Source organism: Physeter macrocephalus, chromosome 17 (genome assembly GCF_002837175.3).
Source record: "Physeter macrocephalus isolate SW-GA chromosome 17, ASM283717v5, whole genome shotgun sequence".
In the NCBI taxonomy this organism is placed as follows: domain Eukaryota; kingdom Metazoa; phylum Chordata; class Mammalia; order Artiodactyla; family Physeteridae; genus Physeter; species Physeter macrocephalus.
The window spans coordinates 22,412,739-22,433,425 of NC_041230.1; the positions used below are offsets into that span (position 1 = coordinate 22,412,739).

The 20,687-nt window shown below is 53.2% G+C and overlaps 1 protein-coding gene across 3 annotated transcripts in view; it reads right to left on the reverse strand.

The window, feature by feature from the left end:
• ZNF423 (zinc finger protein 423) overlaps positions 1-20,111 on the reverse strand; it is a 345,893-nt gene extending 325,782 nt beyond the window's left edge. For 2 of the 3 annotated variants that reach the window (XM_028477847.2, XM_028477848.2), the window contains exon 1: positions 19,912-20,108. In XM_028477847.2, coding sequence (XP_028333648.2) covers positions 19,912-19,951 — 40 coding nt within the window. In that variant the 5' untranslated portion in view covers positions 19,952-20,108. Of the gene's footprint in view, positions 1-19,911 lie in introns of all 3 variants that reach the window. The other variant, XM_055078984.1, reaches the window with a different exon arrangement.
• Positions 20,112-20,687: the final 576 nt, after the last annotated feature.

The window sequence follows — 20,687 nt, forward strand, 5'->3', positions numbered from 1 at the left end:
CGGTGCAGCCCTGACCAAGCTTGCTAAGAAAATGTTTAATCACAAGATACATTTAAGTGAGGAAATTAGGCAAATAAGAAAAGATGTCCTGACTTGCTCCCAGAGCCCCACCACTACCACCCACCCCCTCCTCTATTCAGCAAGACAATGAAATGAAAAGGTTTCCAGAGGACGGACAGATGTCAAGACTCAAGGAGGAAAAGACAGAAAAGGCAGAGATTAGAGAAGCACGGTTCCCAAATTCGAAGAGCACCCTCAGGGTCTGCCCCCCGTTTTTTACATTTGTTTTTGACAGGGCTGTGGGAAGGGAGAATGGGAGAGCGTGCAGGGGGTTCCACGGGACTGGGCTGGTGGTCACGCGGGGCGGGCATGCGGAATTTCCCGCTGGCTCATGGCTCCTACAGTTGGCAGCACTGGAAGCCAGGACACGTCCTGTGCTCAGGAGTGATCACACGTGGGGCCAGGCCCCTGGACCACAGAACTAGGACTCAGGATGGAGTGAGTTCCCAGTTGGCGGGGCATCCTGGGGCTGTGGCTTTGCGCAGCCTGTTGCAGGGCAGGGGGACCCATGCAAGACCTGAGCAGGATAGAGTGATGGGGGACTCAGGCAGGACCCCTGGCGGAGGATCTCAAGTCCTTAGATAGCCATGCGATAGTCCAGGAAGAGTTAACAGCCCCAGTATCAGGATGGATTCTAGAATGTTAGGGCAATGAAAATTCATCTCATCAGCCTGTGTGACTTCAAGCAAGTTACTTTCCCTTTCTGTGCCACAGTTGCCTTATCTTTAAAATAGAGATTAGGAAAGCATGCCTCACGACATTTGTGACAATACCATGAGATCATAAATATAAAATGCTTAGCTGAGTCCTTGGAACATAGTAAATGCTCAGTAAAGGTTAGCTATCTGGTCTAAATCCTTCGTCCCATAGATAAGGCCCTGAGAAGGCTGGTGGATTTCTCCAACTCACACAAATCAACAGCAGACACGGAACTTGACCCCAGCTCCAGTCTCCCCAGCAGAGATTTAGAAGAATGGGTGGAGGCTAGGGCCTGGCCCTGCCCCACGTCCCCTCAGGGAAGTGCGTTCGGCCAGGAGACAGTGGTAGGAGGGACCTCTGGAGCAGCAGCTCCCTGGGGCTGGGGGAAACCAGAGCCTAGCCCTGGCAGGGCCTCCCAGGGGCCCGGGCAGGGGCAGCTGTCCAGAACTGTCTGTCCACGGAGGGGGCAGGGAGGCTGCCACTCGGAGCACACCGTGTGCCAGTCCCTGGGGCCGGGCCGGCTCAGCCTGCTGGCTCCATCCAGAGCCCGCCCCAAGGGATGCTGGGGGAGGCATCCAGGATCAGAGCCTCCGGCTGCACACTCCCCTCCCCCAGCAACAGGGGACTAAAGTGGGTCAAGGAGGAAGGAGGGGGCCCAGGAGGACTGGGGGAGGGGCCCGAGGAACTCGGAAGGCACCCAGAGGGAGGGGACCAGGGGAGGATGCCTGCAAAAGCAAAACCATGTGTGCGGTGGGCCTTGGGGGGCCAGGGCAGAGCTGCCAAGGACCTGGGGGCTCTCAAAATCACCTCAAAGTTAACTCCAAGGAGCCTTAGCCCAGGGACCTGCCCCCAGAGGTCTTTGCCTTTCTGCTACCCGCTGGCCTCGAGGGCTCTGTCTTCCCCCACCCCCTCAGCTTCTTCCAGAGCCCCACCTCCCCACCAGCCCGCAGCCAAGGGGTCTGTGAGGAGCCCTCTCAGTCAGCTCCGACCCCCTCCCTGGCTCAGAGCAGAGGGTGGGCCCAGCTTGGCGCAGCAGTCCAGCCAGGAGGCGCAGCCTGGGGAAAAGCAATCTAGTTGATCCTATCCTGGGCCTGACCTCAGCAGGACTGCGGCGTTACCAGGTCAAGTCAGGCCCCAGTCACCAGGGAGAACAGTTAGAGTGGGCCTCACAACCTCGCAGGGGTGTCCTTAGGGACCCCGGTGCAAAATGAAAGGGAGGGAGGCAGGAAATGCCAAACAGGGCTGGTCCCAGCTCGGAGGGGAAGCCGGGCTTCAGGCTCCTCAGAGGTAGGGGCTGGGGGAACACAGCTCGACCTTGGGAAACACGGACTCTAGTCGGCCTCCACCCCTGGCTGGCCCTGGCCCAATCACCGGCTTCTCTCCCAGCTCCTCCACCCTGCATGGCCCAAAAAAAAAAGGAAACAACCACCCAGGCAACTCGATATGGTCCAGAAACCTCCAGGGTCCCTGGGTTCCAGGAAGCCTGCGCAGGAGGGGGTGGAGGGCAGGGAATGCAGAGGGTCGGTGCCCAGGGAGAGGGACTTCAGGAGGGAGGGGAAGAGCTGCTGCTCCTGGGCCTCTTGGCCAAGATGGGCGTCAGCTGAAGGGCTGCCTGGAAACCCAGCCCTGGAGGGGCTCCTGCCCTGGGTTCAAACCCAAGCTTAGGGAAAATGTTGGTGGGCAGGAAGATGCAGGCTCACTGGCCACTTCCTGGGCTTAAGGGGCAGTTTGAGTGGAAACAGAGAGAGGCCCAGAGGACAGGGCCCTTTAAATCTTTGAGTTCCCTCCGCAAGGCCACCCACCCCAAACCACCACATCCAAGATTCCTGGGCTGAGCCAGCTGGACTCTTGGGGCCTGGGGGTGGGGTGGGGGACAGTAGAAGGGAGGACTCCCCACCCTAAATGCATCAAGTAAGCACCTCCCACCTAGCAGAACAGAGGGGCTGGCCTGGCTGTGCAGTTTCTAAGAAACCAGGAAGCAGGTACAGCTCTGTCCGCCAGCCACCCCGAACGTCCCAAGGGCCTGGCCTCATCCTCCCACCCCAGCCTGTCCAAGCTGCTTCTCCCCCAGCTGAACTTGAGGAGTAGGCCCAGGCAGGCAGGAGAAGGGGAGGGGAGTGGGGGAGTGTGGACTTGGCCACGGGCTGGGTCCTCAGGGGGAACATGGTGTTACCAGCCTCAGAGTTCATCACTGTTTATGGGTCTGTCTCCCAGCCTGGCTCCTGGGGGAGGGGAGGCCGTTTATCTACTAGGAGTACAGAAGGTGGCTCTGGGAGTGACTTGGGCAGGCACATGGTGTCAGGCAGCCTGGTTGTGACATGTGACCTTGGACCTCAGGCTGACCCTCGATGCTTCCTCACCTGAAGGATGGCAAATGTATGGTACCAGCCTCACAGGGCTGTTGAGGGGATTCATGAGAAAATATGTATAAAGCACTGAGCAAGCACCAGGCCTCAATAAATATTATCCCCTCCTGCCATCCCTGTGGCCCGGGCCAAACCTTTGTCCACAGAGCAGAGCAGACTTGGAACTCTCCTAACAAAATGACAAAATGAACAGAGAGGTCTGAGGATAGGCCAAGCCTTACCCAAAGCTCAGACCCGGAACCTACAACAAGCCTTGAGCTCCCAGAGCAAGCCTGAGCAATGGGTATTTTGAGGCAATGGAGACACGAAAGTCAGAATAAAGCGCATTCCGACACCCAGTTCAGACTGAACTGTGGATACGGTAGGCGCTTGAGGGCAGCTGTCTTCTCACTGGCTTGACTGGAGGTCAGAGTGGGGATAGCTCAGGGATTTGGGTGCCAATGATGGGGCATCAGGGCCTACCCTCCACCTCCAACCCTAACGGTGTGCAGACGAAGCCCTAGGCCCTAGTGAGCCAGGGCCTGGGGGTCAGGACCCCTGTCTATGGGACATGGGGACCTTGGAAATGAGAAGCCTAACAAGTGGACACCAACTCTGCTACGAATGTGCAGTGTGAGCCATGGCCAGGCTGTGGGCTTCTCTGGATCACCCTTTCTCATCTGGAAAATGAGGAGGCAACCTCACCCCCCGCCCCCTGCCAGCCTACTCCCTGGGTAATTGGAGGTGCCCGTGAGAACCTCTGGAACCACCCTGCGCTCAGAGGTGGTGCAAACCTCCAGGGTTTTCAAGTTTAAGGTCCAGGGGCCTGCCCCAGGACTCCCCAGAAGGGACCTGCGGGCCACCCCACCTGCACGTTAGTGTAACAGTTCACTCTTTATTGTCAGGCTCGCTACCCTGCCCGCGACTAAACTTCAAGCTCCGTGAAGGCAGGGACGCAGCTCTTTTCACTTGTCACTGTGCACCCAGCAGTAAGATCTAGCACAGAATCAGAAATATGCATCCAGGGAATGAATGAAGTCAGGTAGTATCCATTCAGTGAATGAATGAGTGAGCGAATTTTAAGTGGCAAACCCAGAATCACTAGATCTGTTTGTAAATCTTCTGTCTGTAATTTCTTGAACATATACAGATAAACTCAGAATTGCACTCCCACGCCCATAATCCCCATACATGTGAGCCTGGGCGCCGGGCAGGGGCAAAGCGCGACTCCGGGGTCAGAGTGCCTGCGTTCAAATCCTGCCTGGTCCCAGCTGTGAGACACTGAGCAATTCGTTTGCCTCAGTTTCCTCCTCTGTGAAACGGGGATAATCACAGTACCTACCTCATAGGGCTGCTGTGAAGCTTAAATGTGAAGTGCTCAAAAGCAATCGAGGACATTTATTTTGTATTTGTATCCACTCAGGGATCGGCCCTACTGCGGTCAACTGTCCTCCCCCGGCCCCGCCCCAAAGCTGCGGGCTAATCGGCGCTCCAGTCGGCACCGGGCTCCCCTCCCAAGGCGCACATCTGGCCAGCGGGGGCCGCAGCCCACCCACCGGCCGGCACCCGGCTGTGGGCTAGACGCAGCCGCCGCCTCCTGCCCGGCCCCCGGCCCCCGCCCCCCGGCTCTGGGCCGGGGACTCGGGAGTTCTGGGGGCGCCAGCTGGGCCCGGCCAGCCCCAGACTCCGAAGGGCAGGCGGCGAGGCGGCCCGCGGTGCAGAACAAGCCCCGGCCCCACCCGGGCAGCGCAAGCGAGCGCCGCAGCCCGAGCCTTCCCAGCCAGCCCCCCGCCGCGGCCGCTTTGTGCCCAAACCTGGGCCTGAGTTATTGCGCCGCAGCCATGGAGCCCTCCCGGGCGGGGGGCGGCCCGACGCGTTCCCAGGACAGCCGCCTCAAAGGGGTCCTGGGGCCGCCCCGCGGGGCGGGCAGACGAGGGCCCGGGGAGGGGCCGCGTTCCCAAGCGCCCGGCCGGCTGGCCTGGCTCGCTGGGCGGGACGGGCCCCGAGGTCCCTCCCCCGTGCCCCCTCCCCATCCGTTCTCCCGCCGCTTCCCCAACCCCGGATCTCCCGGATGGCCTCGCCCTCTCCCACTGTCCTTGACCTCTTCCCCCTTCCCCACCACTTCTCTGTTCCCCTTCCCTCATCTCCCGGGACCCAGGTCACACCGGGCAACTCTGCAGACAAACCCCAGGAGGGTCCTTGAGGCCCCCCAATCCCACCTCCCGTCCTAGAAGTTTCTGCACTCCCCACCCATCAGCCTCGGGTCACAGCCCTGGCTTGGAAAAGCTCTGGATTCTGGGCTGGGCCTCTGAGGGAATGGGCTGTGGGAGCCTCCTGGCCTCATTTTCCCATCTGTCAGATGGGGATGGGAATGTGGGTCCGGTGCCAGGCACTGGGGACCCGGCAGTGACCGGGACAGGCAGGGGCACTGCCAGGTGGTGCTCGGAAGCCACCCTTGCTCAGAAAGAGCCCCATCAGACTGACTCACCACCCGGAGAAGCATCTCTCTGCACCCTGACTGTGCTATAGAAACCACAGAGGGCTGGGCCAGTGGTGTGTCCTCCCAGCTGAGAAGGCAGAGGCCCAGGGAAGGACCCCCACCTCCCACATAGCCCAGCCCCTCCAAAGCACCAACTGCAAAGGCTTCCAGGCCGCAGCTCCCCTCACGACCAAGCCCCCATCACCCTGGGCTTAAGTGTCACATCCCAGATGGCCCGGGCTGGACAGCCTTCCCCACCACTCCCTGCCTATCCCAGGACCTGCTCTGTTTCTCAGAAATTATGTTATTGACTAATGTACTTGTAGATGGCCTCTCTCCACCACTAGAGTAAACTTCTGTCTGTTCACTGTTGTGGCCTCAGCACCTCGAAGAATGCCTGGCACATAGTAGGTGCTCAATAAACGTACGAGATGAATAAATAAACATATGAATGAATGAGCAAACCAGTAATGATAGTAGACCTTCAAAGGCTAGAAACCTAAATAAACTGTACCCAGGTCATAGGATTCCCTGACAAGTGATCAAGTAAGTTTGAAAATCAGAAACTATTAACAGGTCTGAGAGAATCCCATATTAGCATCTGAAAGACTCTGAGAAGGCCTGAAAGTTTTTAAAACTTGTAACTGTTTAACACAGTGGTTGCCAAATGTGTTTGGCCACAGAAAACATTTTTTATTCTTTTGGTGGAACATCAACGAAATCCTGGAATACATTTTGGGAAACAAGAATATAAACTCATTTCTCACCCTCACAGCCATGACTTTACAGATGTCAACTGAATCTTAGCACGGAGAAAGGACTTGCTTGTTTTAGCAAAGTCAAGTCTAGCATAGTGCTTGGTGTGTAGTAGGTGCTCCAAAATTATATCAATGAATGGATATAAACTAAATTCACAAAGTCTACCACCCATGTGCATTTTCTCTACCCCCCCACTGATGGTCTGAATCATGCAAGCAATGACAAGAGCCTCTTCCCTATGGAGGCTGGCGCTCACACGTGTACATTCGTGCACACGCACACATGCATGCATACACGTGCACACGTAGACGAACTCGAGCTCATACACACATGCACAGACTCACATATGTATGCACATAGGCACACATACGTATGCACATAGGCACACATACACACACATTCACAGCCATCTGGGGCATACGCCAGCCCACACAATCCCCTTCCCTGTGCCTGGCCAGTGTGCCCCCTTTTAGAAAGACAGCTGTCCTTGGTGAGGTGGGGAGAATGAGGGATGCAGAAACCTCATGCACAAACTGGCACCTCGGGGTGGGGGGGGTGGGTAGGGCGATCCCAGCAGGTGACAGATTAAAAGCTAGGTTTTTCCCAAGCATTTTCCTCTGGCACTGCATTCAAAGCACAAATGTACAGGTGAGAGAGAGAGAGAGAATGGCAAAGTTAGGCTGCTCCAGACTGTGAGCAGCCCAGCCCTCCGGATGGCCGTTTCAGTTTTACAACGCTCTTTCTCACACCTCTCCTGGGAGGGGAGCCCCCATTTCATAGAACATGAAGCTGAGGCTCACCGGTAACACGATGAGGAAGTGGATGGGTAAGAAGTGGGAGTCCAGGTCTGCCTGCTCAGAATCCCCCCCACACCCCCACAGCTTGGGGGGGTCCAGGATGTTCCCAAGGCAGACCCTGGCCAGGGTCAGTGGCAGCAGCAAGATCCCCCCAACTCATCCTTGCCCTGTCCCCAGGCACAATTCTGCCACAAGGTCATCATATGACCTTGGACATCTGATTTGCCCTTCTGGGAAAGTCTGACCATTCACATGACAAGGGAGTTCAGCTAGTGATTCTCTAAGATCTGTTATTTCTTGTGGGGAAAAAAAAAAGTCTAAGGCCCCCACCTGAGCAGTGAGAAGTGTCAAGATGAGATGAGATACTGCCTGAAAAATGCACAGTCCAGTGCCTGCATACAGGGGGAGCTCATTAAATGTTAGCTGCTCTGGGTGTTGTGATTCTATCTTTCTGGACAAAATCAAACATTACCCAAATCAAACATTACCCCCTCTTCCAGGCCTTGCCTGATTCCCCCTATCAAGGGAACCCCTCCAACCTCTCTCAGCCTTCAACCTGCACCTCTGCCTTGGGCCCTGTGGTTAGGGTTGTATGTCCTCTCCAGACTGTGGGCTTCCTGAGGGCATGGCCTCCATTTGGTTCATCTCTACATCCTCCTTGGAGCCCAGGCGAAGATACTCACCTGGGTAAGATACTCAGGATATGGATGGATGGATGGATGGAAAGGAAGAAGAGCATGAGTAAAGGACTAGTTGAGGGAAAGTATTGCCCAAACCCCCAAGCTCCACATTCAGAGTGCAGTTCAATTCCCCTTTCTAAAGAAGAACTAAAAATGTTCTGTAAAGATAAGAAAAATGGTCAACCTCACTAGCAATCAGGAAAGTACAAATTAAAACAATGAGCTATTTCTTGCCTGCCAGATTGGCAAGAAGGAAAAGGGGGGAAAGAAGGAGAAGGAGGAGGAAAAGGAGAAGAAAAGAAAAAAAGAATACATCATGTGGGCAAGGATTAGGAGAAACATGCATTCACACACTGTTACTGAAGGTACACCCTTTGTGCAGGGCAATTTGGAAATATCCTTCAAATTTTATGTGTCTACCCTTTGACCTAATAACTCCACTTCTAGGAATCTAGCCTAAGAAACACAAAGATCTGTGTTTCAAATCTCTGAATAACTAAATGTCCATCAATAGAGAACTGTGTATAAACGCTGGTACACCCATTCTACAGCATTATGGTTATTGAAGTGGAGTAGTCTGTAACACTAACATGATGATGTCTCCTACACTAATGGTTCTTAACCCTGGCTGCACAGTCGAAGTACCCCGGAAGCTTTAAAAAAAACAAACTGACCTAGGGCCCCATCCTCAAAGAGTTTGAATTTTTTGGTCCATGGTGGGGCCCAGGTAATGTTATTTCTTTAAGTGCCAAGATGATAATGTGTAACCAAGATGGGAAACACTGTTCTGTGAAAATAGCAAACAAGAGAAAGTGTAGTCAAGCACTATACGATATTATCTAGGTTTAAAATTATGTACGCATGGGTGTCTATACATATGTTTCTGTGTAAATCCACCACAGAAGAGGTCTGGGAAGAAAATAACTGTGGATAACAGTGCTCATCCCTGGGGGAGAAGGGGGAGAGATTAAATTATTTTTTAAGATGTGTAAATCATTGTTTTTAAGATGTGGATATGGACAGCCCAAAAGGAGAACACAGATGGGTGGGGAGGACAGACCTCCTGTGCCTTCACTTGTGACCCTCTCCCCCAGCCCAGAGTCCAGGCACTCCTCCAGCCCCTGGAGAGAGCATGAGTTTCTCTGCTATCTTTTCGGGTCCCTTGGGCTGTTATAGGTAAAGGGAATGGCTATTGACTCAGGCTGTGGAGTCGGACAAGCCCTGGGCTAATCCCAGCTCGGCCCCCTCCAGCCATGTGACTTTGGGCAAGGTACTTCTGGACCTCAGTTTGTGCATCCATGAAACTGAGGCCCAGAAGATAAGTCAGAGAGCTGTTGTGAGAACTGACGGGGGTGGGGGGGGACAGGTGGGAGGAGCTGAAGGCAGGGCCTGCATAGGTGAGTGCTTGCTCACTAACCCTCCATATCCGCCCCACAATCAGGGCCGGCCATGATGGTGACTCTGGATGGGCATAGGTAGGACCTGGACATTCTCCGCTCACGTTGCCCCTGGATTAGAGGAGCACCAGGGGGCTTGCTCCAAGGATGCTTGGCAAAGGCCCTGGGGCCAAAAGAGCCAGGGGCACCTCAGACTGAACTGTCAAGACACGTGAAAAGATACCGACATCACAGTCAAGCCCTTGACATGTTTTCTCTTATCCAATGTTCCCCTCAATCCTCAAGAGGGCTGGGGGAGCCAGGGAGGATCCAGCTGCCCTGCTGGCGGATCCCCCACATCTGCCACTTCAGAGTTCTTGCTCTGCGGACCCGTCACTTTAAAAAGTACCTTGTAAATATCTGACGATATCTTTCTAGTCTGTACTATTTTAAAGCCAAAGCATCTTGTGCTTTCCCATTCCTATGTTCCAGGAATTAACATCTTAAACCATCTAAGACAGATAGCCAACCCAACCAGTTCCACCCCATTTCACAGACAGAAAAACCAAGGCCCACAGTGGGAGCTGTCCTGCCCAAGATCACAGAGCATGCTTCCTCCAAACCGCAACCCTCCCCTTCCAGAGAAATCAATCAATGTTGACTCAGGCCTTCAGTGAGTAGGGGGTCTTTCTTTTTTACACTGAATTTTATTTTATTGGCAGTTTTCCCAACAAACACATCCCACTTTTCTCCTTCCTGCTTGCTTCTCCCAACCCATCCCTCACTCCTAGTGCTACTGAAGGGCAAACCATCCCTGAAAGATGCAGAAGGTCCTGAAGGCCGCTTAATGGAGGCTGGACTGCAGAGTCCTGGCCAGCACCAAGCTGGGTCAAATATGTCCACTTTGAAGCCCCCTCGGGATTGTGGAAGGAAGCGGGGAGAGGAAGGGACTTCACTCAATTAAAAGTTCTGTTTTATTTAAAGTTAGTATGAAATCTCACATTGCTTTTATCATTTGAAAACAATGTTTTACAATCCAGCACAATGCTTGGCACGGTAGCTTCAATAAACTAGCTACAATCTCATAGCAGAGAGTACTACACACACCCCTGCCCCTATCTGGGCTGAGGATAAAGGGGGAGAATGGGTGCAAAGCATCCCAACACCAAGGGGCATGAGGGCTCCCAGTCCTCCAGAGAGAGCATGTTCCACCTCCTGAACAGAATAGAGACTGGGGAGGGGAAGGGGGGCAAGAGAGACCACCAGAGATGTCAGCTGTGAGCCCAAGTCACCCATAAAGATGATCTGTGCTCCCTCGATCAGTTCACCCACTCACTCATTGACTCATTCATCTAGGAATTCAACCAGTCATTAACCCATCATTTGTTCACTATTCACTCATTCACTTGTCCACCCGTTCATTTATTCCCTCAACAGTTTACACACTTACTCATTCACCTAACAAATCCTTTTTAAACACAAGGACCCAGAAGCCCAAGTCAAGGTCATCTGCGAATAAGAGTGGCGTCCTGGAAGCCCACCAGGCTGGATGCATCCTATATAAAGAAACCCTCCCCCTGGGCAAGGAGAGCAAGGCCAGTTTTGCCAACTCTCAACAGGGCTGCTCTGAGGACTGGAGATTTGAGTTACTCCCCGTGGCCCCGGGAGACAGATCCAGAACCAATGCACCTAAATTACGGGAGGCGGACGGCAGCTTCACAGAAAGAACACGTGAAATTCAAACGGAAAATGCACAGGTGTGCCATAGAGGTCATGAGCTCCCTGAGACAGAAAGTGTGTTGAGTCCAGGCTGGATGGAAATAAGGATGCCATAAACACACTCCAAGCAGTCTGAAGGAAGTGGCCTCCAAGGTTTCTCTTCAACATGGGATTTTCAGGATCCTGAGAAGTTCAAAGGCAAAAATAGTAGAGTCTTCCCAACATGCGTGCCAGGCCCCTAGCTGGTCCCTCTCTCCCTGAGGGGACAGGGCACCTGCAGAGATGTCCCGGGCACTGACAACACATGCTCTGCTCACGGCTCCCCAGAGAACCCAGCGCTCTCTGCAGCCTCCATGCCAGGCGACAGGAGCCTGCCCCCTCTTTCCATCCCCCTGCCTGGGAGCCTGCTCTCCTCCCTCACCCTCTCCCTGGGGACTCTGTGGAACTGGTGATTGTCTTTCCTCCCCCCAAGTTCAGACCTGCAGCCCCATGGGGCTAGGGACAAAGCAATATCTCAGGTTCAGGAACTAGCAACACGCTATATGTTGCTGGCGGCCATGAGGTCCTGCAGCCCCCAGGCCAAGGGGGTACACCCAGCCAGGATGTGACAGCCACTACCATCCCAGCTCCCTTATCCAGCCATGCCCTGCTCCCTAACCAAGCCCAGATGGCCATCACTCTGTCTCAGGCAGGTAAAATTCAGTGCAACAGGAGTTAGGTGGACAGTATGTTTTATTTAATTAGGACCAACAGAAGAGATAAACCTCACAGCAGGATAGGGAATGACAACGCTGCAAAAAATAATTCATGCCCAGGAAACGAAAGGGCAAATTTCAATTTCAGAGAAAAAAAAGGGGGGAGAAAAAGGTAGCTGGCCCCTCCAAGGAGAACAGTAGAAGCATCTGCAGCACCCAGACCTGCGGGCCAGAGGTGGTGTGCAATCTGTGACTGGAAATCAAGGCAACGAAGTAGCCATTTCACAACAGCTGGACCTCCCCTTCCCCATCACAGACAAACCAGCCTGAAGTGTGCAGGGCTGGCTAAGTCAGAGGGGCTATCTGGGTCCTGGCAGGCAGGTGTGAGGGCCACAGGGCAACCTCACACCTGCCAGTCTCAGTCTCCAGAGAAACGGTGCCCCCAAGGAGAGAGAACAAATGTTCTCATCCTGAGAGTGGTCACCAGATGACTCAACAGCTCCTAAGCACCCCTCCTGCCCAGCCCCCAGCCCACCAGCCCTGATGGAGCCCTAATCTGCCCTGCCAGGACTTGGGGCACTCCAGTCTCCCCTCTCCCACCAGAGCAAGGAAAAGCATCACCAGCTCTCCAAGTCACTTCATCTTCGGAGCCTCTGTTTCTCATCTCTCCCTGGAAAATGGAGGTCTTGAACTGGACGGCCTCCTCCAAGGATGATGGGCTAAGACCACGCCCAACCCACCACCACCTGGGCGTTGGCTAAAGATGAAAGTTCACGGTGGTGACGGTTGCACAACTATGCGAACGTACTTAATGCCACTGAGCTGGACACTTTAAAATGGTTAAGATGGTAAATTTTACATTATGTATACCTTACCTCAATTTTTTTTAAGGGGAAAAAAAAATGGAGAGTTCTGAACCCCTCCCCAGACCAGCTGGGTGAGTATCTCTAGGATCTGGACCCAGGAATCCACAATTTTTACCAGCTTTACTCCAGGTGAAGGTAACGAACCCAGCGCTGAGGATCCTCTAACCTGTAGGAATTCACTGTCTTCCCAAACCAAGGTTCCCTCACCTTTTCCAGCATAAAGCCTTGAATCATCTCAATAAATATCCCTTGCACGAATGAGTATTCAAATGAACGAATTCTCCAGGTTTCACAGCCCCAGGAAATATTTTGATTTACCCTGCTCTCCCTCCAAAACGAATGCTCCCTCCACCTCAGACAGCACAACTGGTACAGCCGATGCTCTCATCTCCCAACCCCGGCCTCAGGTAGCGTCAGCCCAACTCCCCCGTTAGCTGCGAGAGGGAAATTACTGTTAAATTAGTGAGCCCATCTACAGAGCCCCATTTTATATCCCAATTCAGAAGATGACATGAACATCTGCTTTCACTTCAAGACATTAATTTTCAATTATTGGAGAAAAACAAAATTAGTCCTGACAAATTGCTGGCGAACACGGGCTCTTGTCTGGCAGTTCATAATAACAACTTTGGGGGCCCACAATTAGTGTCCTCGGCCGGAGTTTCCTGAAGCGTCCTTGTCATCTGGAGTCAGTGGCAGCAGTCTCCTCGCCCCGAGTGCTGTCCGCTCTCAGGTGGCTGCCTCTTTGGCAGCCAGGTTCGGAGAACTAAGGAATTTCTGGTTTTCTCTTCCTGGAGAAGGCAGGGATGGAGGAGGAGGGACATAAATAAAAACATCCACCCTGACCGTCTTCAGTTTTGGACATTTCAAGCTTGCCTCCCCTTCGGCGGCAGGATTTCACACACTTAAGACGGGAATGAAAATCACTCCCGAGTTCAAGGGCACCCAGTAAAGGTACCTTAGAGAGCCTTATAATTTCGCATTGGCCGTCTGCCGTGGGAGAAGGGTGGGTTACAAGGTCCTCTTACGAGACCCTTCTATCCCTACCATGATGTCATCCAGGATTCTAAGTCTAAAACTCCCCAGGCCTGGCCTCTGAGATCAGAATGCTTATAAATCTTCTGCAGCAAAGAACTATTTGCTGGGGGTACCAACAACCCAGGAACTTGGTTCAGCCCGGGGTCCCGAAAAAAAAAAGAAAGAAAACCTGGAATTTGCCAACCTTAAGGACCCCAAATCCGGAGCAATCCACTTGATAAGAGATTATCAACACCGTAATCTCATTGGATGGTTTTTTTATGTATCTTGGCTGCTGTAGTCACCATATCAATAAGAAGCCACTGAAATGTGAATGAACAGAAGAATTCGGAGATAATGATGTAGCCGTCTTCGAATCTGACTTGCCACGATTGAAACCAGAGTGTGTTTGCCTAGCTAACACGTTCTGACTCTTAGGGGGCAGAGGGGGTGGTCACCAGAGGGAAGCAGGTCAAAAAGAGAGAGAAAGAGAAAACAAAACAACAACAACAACAAAGGAAAATTATATCTTTAAGAAGAGAATGAAAAGACATTGCTAGTTCCAAAGTCAACTCGTAACTGAGCTCTGACATTGTGTAATTGACTTTGCAAGTAGAACAACAGCAATGTAACAAAGAAAATGTCAGTGTTTTCACAGCACTAATCTAAAACACTGGGAGGCCCTCCCGCTGTCAGCCAGGGCTGACAATACAATAGCTTTCAAAGGGATATTACCATCATGCTTTTATTCCTGACAGCAATCAAGACAAAGAGAATCCTTTTCACAAGACATTAAAAATCAAACCTTTGTAAAAGAAGATAGGTAAAACAGCGTTCCCCTTAAAGACAGCCACACGGCGCAATCAGCTAATTGGCGCGCCTTGAAAGAGGTAAAGTATTTTTATTTACTGAGTGTACAACCCCAATTGTTGGCCGCCACCGACCCCCGGCAGGTAAGCGATGTATGAAAAGTTTCCACCAGCATTTCCCCCACTGCACTCCACCCTACCTCTCCCACAGTCAGAGGGAGCTGAGGGCGCCAAAAACTTCAATCAGGATATAACCAATCCAGGCTTAATTAGTCCATTTTGGGTGCAAAACTACTCTGATTACCGACTAACATGCAGGAATTTGCAGGAACTGTCAAATTCAGCAACCAAGGTGTATCAAGGTCTTCCCCAGCTACCCACAGTAACGGGGAGCCCACTAACAGTTTTCAAGGCATTCTGTTGTAATTAACCCTGGACCCTCAGATCAGAAAGGAACCCTGATATCTATTGCAAACATTTTCGAGACGTGAAGATAATATTCTTTGCAAATACCAGTGTACCATGGACAAGGTCCAGGAAAGGTAAGTCCATTTTAACCTCGGGCAAACAAAGAGTTAACTAAACCCACCCATCCACCTCCGTTAAAAAAAAAAAAAAGATAGGGCCAAGAGGAAAGCTAGCCTTCCTCTGCTTGCTTACCATCAAGACAGTTTTAGATGCCTGCATGTCAGAAGTTAGTGACGCTTACAGAAACCTGCAGGTCCAGGAGCAGCGAGTTAAGAGGTGCTAACGTTTGCGACCTACCCACCCCCCAAGCCACTGAAGTCACATAGCCCACCAGCTGCCAAGGGGTCCAAGATACCATGTCCCCACACCTCTTCAGGGCTTGACAGAGCCACGGTGGTCTAGGTGACCCCAGGCCTCTAGGAGGGGGAGAGAGAACTAACTCCATTTCTGGCAAGAGGTCCCTCTGGAACTCGGAGCCAAGGTGTTTTGTGACTTCCCTCTGGTACCTAACAGACCATCTGCTGAAAATACGCAAGTGCCGTCACTCAAAGACAGAAATGTTACTCTATACACATCTGCAGAAGAGGATGTTTTTACTTTTCAGACAGAACTGGACACCGTTGTTTTCTTTTAAACGGTATCTGAAAAACAGGTGCTGTTCACTTTACTGCAAAATGGGCTGAAATTTTAAAAGAAGAGGGAACTGGCCCCAACACTGCCTTGAAAAATCCATTCTCCTACCACCACCTCCTAAATCAGCCTTGTTCCAAGAGCCAGGCGGCCCGTCTCCATCGGTGGCAGGTTTCTTTCGTTTACACATCCAAATGAACAGTTAAGAGAAATCAATGCATCTAATTGCCAGACTATTAAATCCTGCATCAGGAGAAGAATTCCACAGCCACCAGCTTAAGAGTTGGCTACCGATATAGCAATTATTGCAACTTTCTATTAGACTGAACCAGACCTGCAGTTTTAGTCTCCAGCTAGGAACTCTGTATCAGATGCTGCACTCCACTTTCCTCCTCCTCCTGCTCCTCCCCCTCCTCTCCCTCCTCCCCCTCCCCCTCCTGTTAACACGCTGTAGCAGGCCACAACAGTGCCAGGATGGTTCTACACAATTACTTCATGACTGTAAAGTCACCAGCATTTTGCACCTTTTGTGCGATGCACACTCAGCACCTTATGGTTAAACGTTTAGCAGGGTCCTCCTGTCCAAGACACATAGTTATCTTATCTTATTGCTTATTAAGTTTTTGCAAGGAAACAAGTGAAAGAATCTAAACAGTAATTACTAGACATAAAGGATGTTTATTCTCGAGTGAGACAGGTCCTCCCAAAGCTGGGAGTTGGTGACTTAATTGAGGAAGGGGAGATTAAACGTTAGCTGCCCCAATCCACATAGAAAGCTAAAGAACCTATAAAGGATTTGTTTTGCCCTTCCTACAAGATCATGTACATTTAGCCAAACAAATCTGGACAATTTACACCTGTATGTGGTCTCAGCTGAATCAAGAAACCTGTAACCTCAGAATGCCTCTTTTTATTACAACTCAATTATTTCCATGGAAACACGAGCAGTGGCGAACTACACTGTTTCCAAGTCCCTAGACCACCAAATTTATAAGATAGACTTTGGAGAAGCTAAGGGCTGGCAGGAGAGGAAGACAGAGAAGGGGAGGGGAGCACAGAGGAGTCACTGGGGGTAGTTTTGGGATGTTGTGGTTGGTGGGTCCATGGACACAGCCTGAGTGCTAATTAACATTAAGAAGTGTAATTAACAGGCAGTTGCTGGATGGAGGAAATCAACAGTATTACCAATTATTCAAAAGTTTTAAGCTGAGCCTGGGAAAAAAGATGTATTAATTTTCCATATAAATGGAGAGGCTGTTTTGTGGATCTGAGGAGGCAGTGTGGGGAAAGGGAGCAGGTTAACAAACCACCTGACATCATCGGCCAACATAACATCAGTGAGATGTGATGGGAACAACCCCGGAGAATGAGGCCGAGATTATCAAAGGGAACAAATCATCTCACGACAGCCACACCACACCACCAGGAAACAGAAAGGGAGAGGATGGTGTCGGGAGGGAGAAATCGGTCAGAAAATGTGACTTTTGTAACACTGATATTTTTTTTGGTGTGTGTGGTTCTTTTTTTTTTAAAATCACAAGGCTTCTGACAACCAACGAGGCTATTCTCCCCGCTGCCCTACAGCCTAGCACCCTTCCCTATTTGTTGGGTGTCCTCCCTGGGAGCTGGGTTTTCCAAAGAAAGACAAACATCCAGAGGGGACAAGTGACCCCACTCCAGAAGGGAGGTTGTGTCTGTGAGTGGGAAGTGAGACGCCCCCACTAAGACCTGTCATGCCCTGCTTTCAAATCACACTTTCTGAGCATCCATTAGAGATGGTTACACTTCTGTCTTTCCTTCCTGCTATGGGCTTTCACATTTGCTAGATCAACTACGAACTATACAGCCAAGCAACTTTCACAGCATATAATGTGTGGACTGGGGAAGTCCACAATGCCTCTATGTTAGCCCTGACACACAGCAGTGGAGGCAAAATAAAATAAAATAAAATTTTAAAGGCACCACTGTTCCTTAAGAAGCATCTTTAAAGGTGAAGACCTTGTCATTTTAAACACTTGGTACGGAGCTGTCCACACTCAAGCACACACTTTTGAATATTGCTTGAGAAAGGGGCAGGGAGGGGAGGCAGTTCTTGAAAAGCAATAAATCCATCACCTGCTGTACCTCTTATCTATTCAAATTATCTTCTCTCTTAATTCCTCCCCCATAAGTGGCGGCATCTCCACCCTGTTCACCCCAGTAAACTGAATAAATGGCAAAATGGTAAGAGACAAGGGCTGGAGCTGCTTTTGGAAAATGCAAAGAATCGTGAGAAGAAACAGAGGATCTCATACTCCAAGGGCCGAAAGGTGCTGTGTGGTGGATATTTACAACGTTTCTCAAAATGCCTACACTAGTCTTGTTCCCACTTTGCTGTCTTCCCCCCCATCAATTAGCTTGAATTCTCTGCTATACATGTACATATACACATTGAGAGAGAGACATTCATTAAAAATCATGTCCAAGCTCATTCCAAGAAAGGTTGAAGACTGATTCTTGAGTCTTTCTCAGAGATACACAGAGTGGTTTTAGAATTAGGTTCCAGCAACTCTGAAACACCCACCCATCTGTTCCCGGCAAATTGCTCTACCTTTGCTTTCTGTGCCTTGCCTTCTAAAATAAAGAGGTAGGGAGGCATGGGTTCAGGTTAGAGGTAGGTAAGCTCTGCATCTTCCTCTATGAAAAATCTGCTTTTATACGTAGATTTAACTCAAAATCAACTGCCCAAGTTAGATAAAAACTGTTTTTCCAACCAGAGACTCCAATTGTACATTTTCCTCTGGGCCACCTTAAGTGGCTCTTGAAGGAGTGAGCAGTGAGCCAGGGAAAGAGAAAAGAAATCAAATATTATTTCAAACCGAGAACGCTTCTATTCAGCAAAAGGACAAACATCTAGCGTTTTCCTGTCCCCTTATTGAGGTCTCCATTTTGGTTTCAACCAGAACACCCTCTAGACCCTCCAGTTCTGTGGAATAGGTCAGGCTATCCAGGACCGGGATGCCTGCCAGGGTGAGGGGAACAAGACCAACTTATCTCAAGGAAAAAGAGGATAGGGAGCAGGCGGGCTGCTGAGTTTGGACTGAGTTGGTCCGCTTCTAAGATGACAGGGAGAATCTCTGTTGAGCCGAGTGCCCGCGATCTCCTGGGACTTTTGGAAGGAAAGCAATGGCGGGTGTCTCAAGACCCTCCTTGCCAGATGCAGTCCCAGCCATTCCAGCCAGGAGCAAGGCTGGCAGGAAGGGAGCAGGGGCCCCTGCGCCTTCCCGCGCAGGCCTCCAGGAAATGAACTTTTCAGAGCAGAACTGGGCTCGGGCCAGAGGTCATCAAGGGAATTGGGAGAGGACAAGGGCCTCGGGACTTTTGGCTCCAGAGACGTAGCGGCTCTCATCCTGTCCCTCCTCTGTCATCTCCCAGCGCGGGGAAGGGGGGAGGCCGGGCACCCACCCGGGGGGGGAACTGGAATGGGGACAAAGTAGCAGAGGACGCCAGGAGAGGGCAGCGGGTGGGGAGAGGACAGGGGAGGGGCTCAGTTGCCTTCATGCGACATCTCCCCGGGGCCTCTGCTCTCCAGGGGCCCGCTCGGGCCGCGGGCGCTCGGTAGAAATAGAATGCGAGGCAAGGACAAGAAGAGGAGGATGTGGGGCTGTGTGTCCTCACAAACGTGTGCACTCCGGGGACCCGAAACGGGAAGCCGGCCTAGGTGACGAGGGTGTGGGTGCCCGGGGTCGGGTCGCGGGAGCTCTCCGCGGAGGGGCGCGCAAGGCAGCCGCTGCGCTCCCCTGGGGACCCGCGTCCCGCCGATGCTGCGCAGACAATGAACTCCTGACGGAGGCTCCCGGCCCGGCTGGCCTCGGTGGAGGAGGCAGGAAGTGTGGGGGCCCGTGCCGGGAGGGCGGCCTGGGCAGGGGGCGGGGAGGGGGCGCCCGGCGGCCAAGGCCGGGGCCCGGGGCGCGCGCAAGGAACGCCCGCCGCCCTTGGCGTCCCGGGGCGACAAGGCGTGGACCGAGGAAAGGCGGCAAGGCCCGGGGCCCAGCGAGAGCGGCCTCGGAGCTACCGGCCTCTTGGGCGCCCGTCCTCACCGCCTCTTCCTTCCTCCCGCCGCCCGCCCGCCGCCGCCGCCGCCGAGATTCGCAATCCCCGCCAAGTCGGGCCCGCACCCCTTGATTGGCCACGTGGGCCCGGGGCCCGCAAAGAGGGAGCAGCGAGGGCCCCTCAGCGGCGCCCCCAGGCCCGGGTACCCCGCGGGCGGCGGCGCCGGGGCCGGAGAAGGTCCGGGCGGGTAGGGTGTCCGCGGTATGCCCCCCTCCACCTCCACTGCCTCCGCCTCCGGCTCGCAGCTTCCTCCTCCCCCTCCTCTTCCTCCTCCTCCGCCTCCGCCTCCTCCGCCTCCTCCTCCTCCTCCTCTCCGCTCGCTCGCTCGGGTCCCAGGCCGCCCGCCCGCTCGCCGGTCCCTCCTCCCTCGCTCCCTCCCTCCTCGCTCGCTCGCGCCTCCGCCGGGCCTCGCTCGCTCACCTTTCACCGAGCGCGGCTTCGCCTGCTTCCGCCTGGACATGTCCGGGGCTCCCGGCGCTCCGTCGCCCTCCGCGGCCGGCTCCCCCCGCCGCCCCCCGCCGCTCCGGGCTACCCTTCTCCCCCTTCTCCTCCTCCTGCCTCTCGGAAACTTTTTTTTTTGCAGCCGGGTCGGCAGCTGTGGGGAGCGGATCGCAGGTCCGGGGCGGCCTCCCTGCGGGGGGCGGCCCGGGCCGGCCGAGGCCGCTCCGGGGCGGGGGGAGGCCCGGGGGGCGCGCCGGGGCCCTGCCCGCTGCAATGCGGCAGCCGGGGGCTCTCGGTCCCAGCGGCGGTCCCAGCGGCGCGGGGAGTCCGGAGGCCACTCGGCCGAGCCGAGTTATGCAAAAAAAAAAAAAAAAAAAAAAAAAAGCCGCCCCCCTCCTCCTCCCCACCCCCCGCCGGCCCCCGGCCCCTGCGGCCCCCTCCCTCCCTCCCTCCCCCACCCCACCGCCACCCTCACCCTCCTCCTCCTTCTCCTCCTCCGCCCCTTGCCGGATTTTTGTGCAAAGTTTGCAGGCGTCCGGCTACGCAACCCGGTGCGGAGCTCACAATGAACCCATCTGAGGAGGGGGGACGGGGCTGGAGTCGAGGGGGTCTCGCGGGGGAGGAGACCGGGAGGCGGTCGGGAGCGCGGAAGCTCAGCACCCCTCGAAAAAAAAAAAAAAAAGCCTTCAAATTACCCCGTGCCGCACAAAAAATAGTAATAAATATTAATGGTTTTTAAATGCCCAAACGCCTGG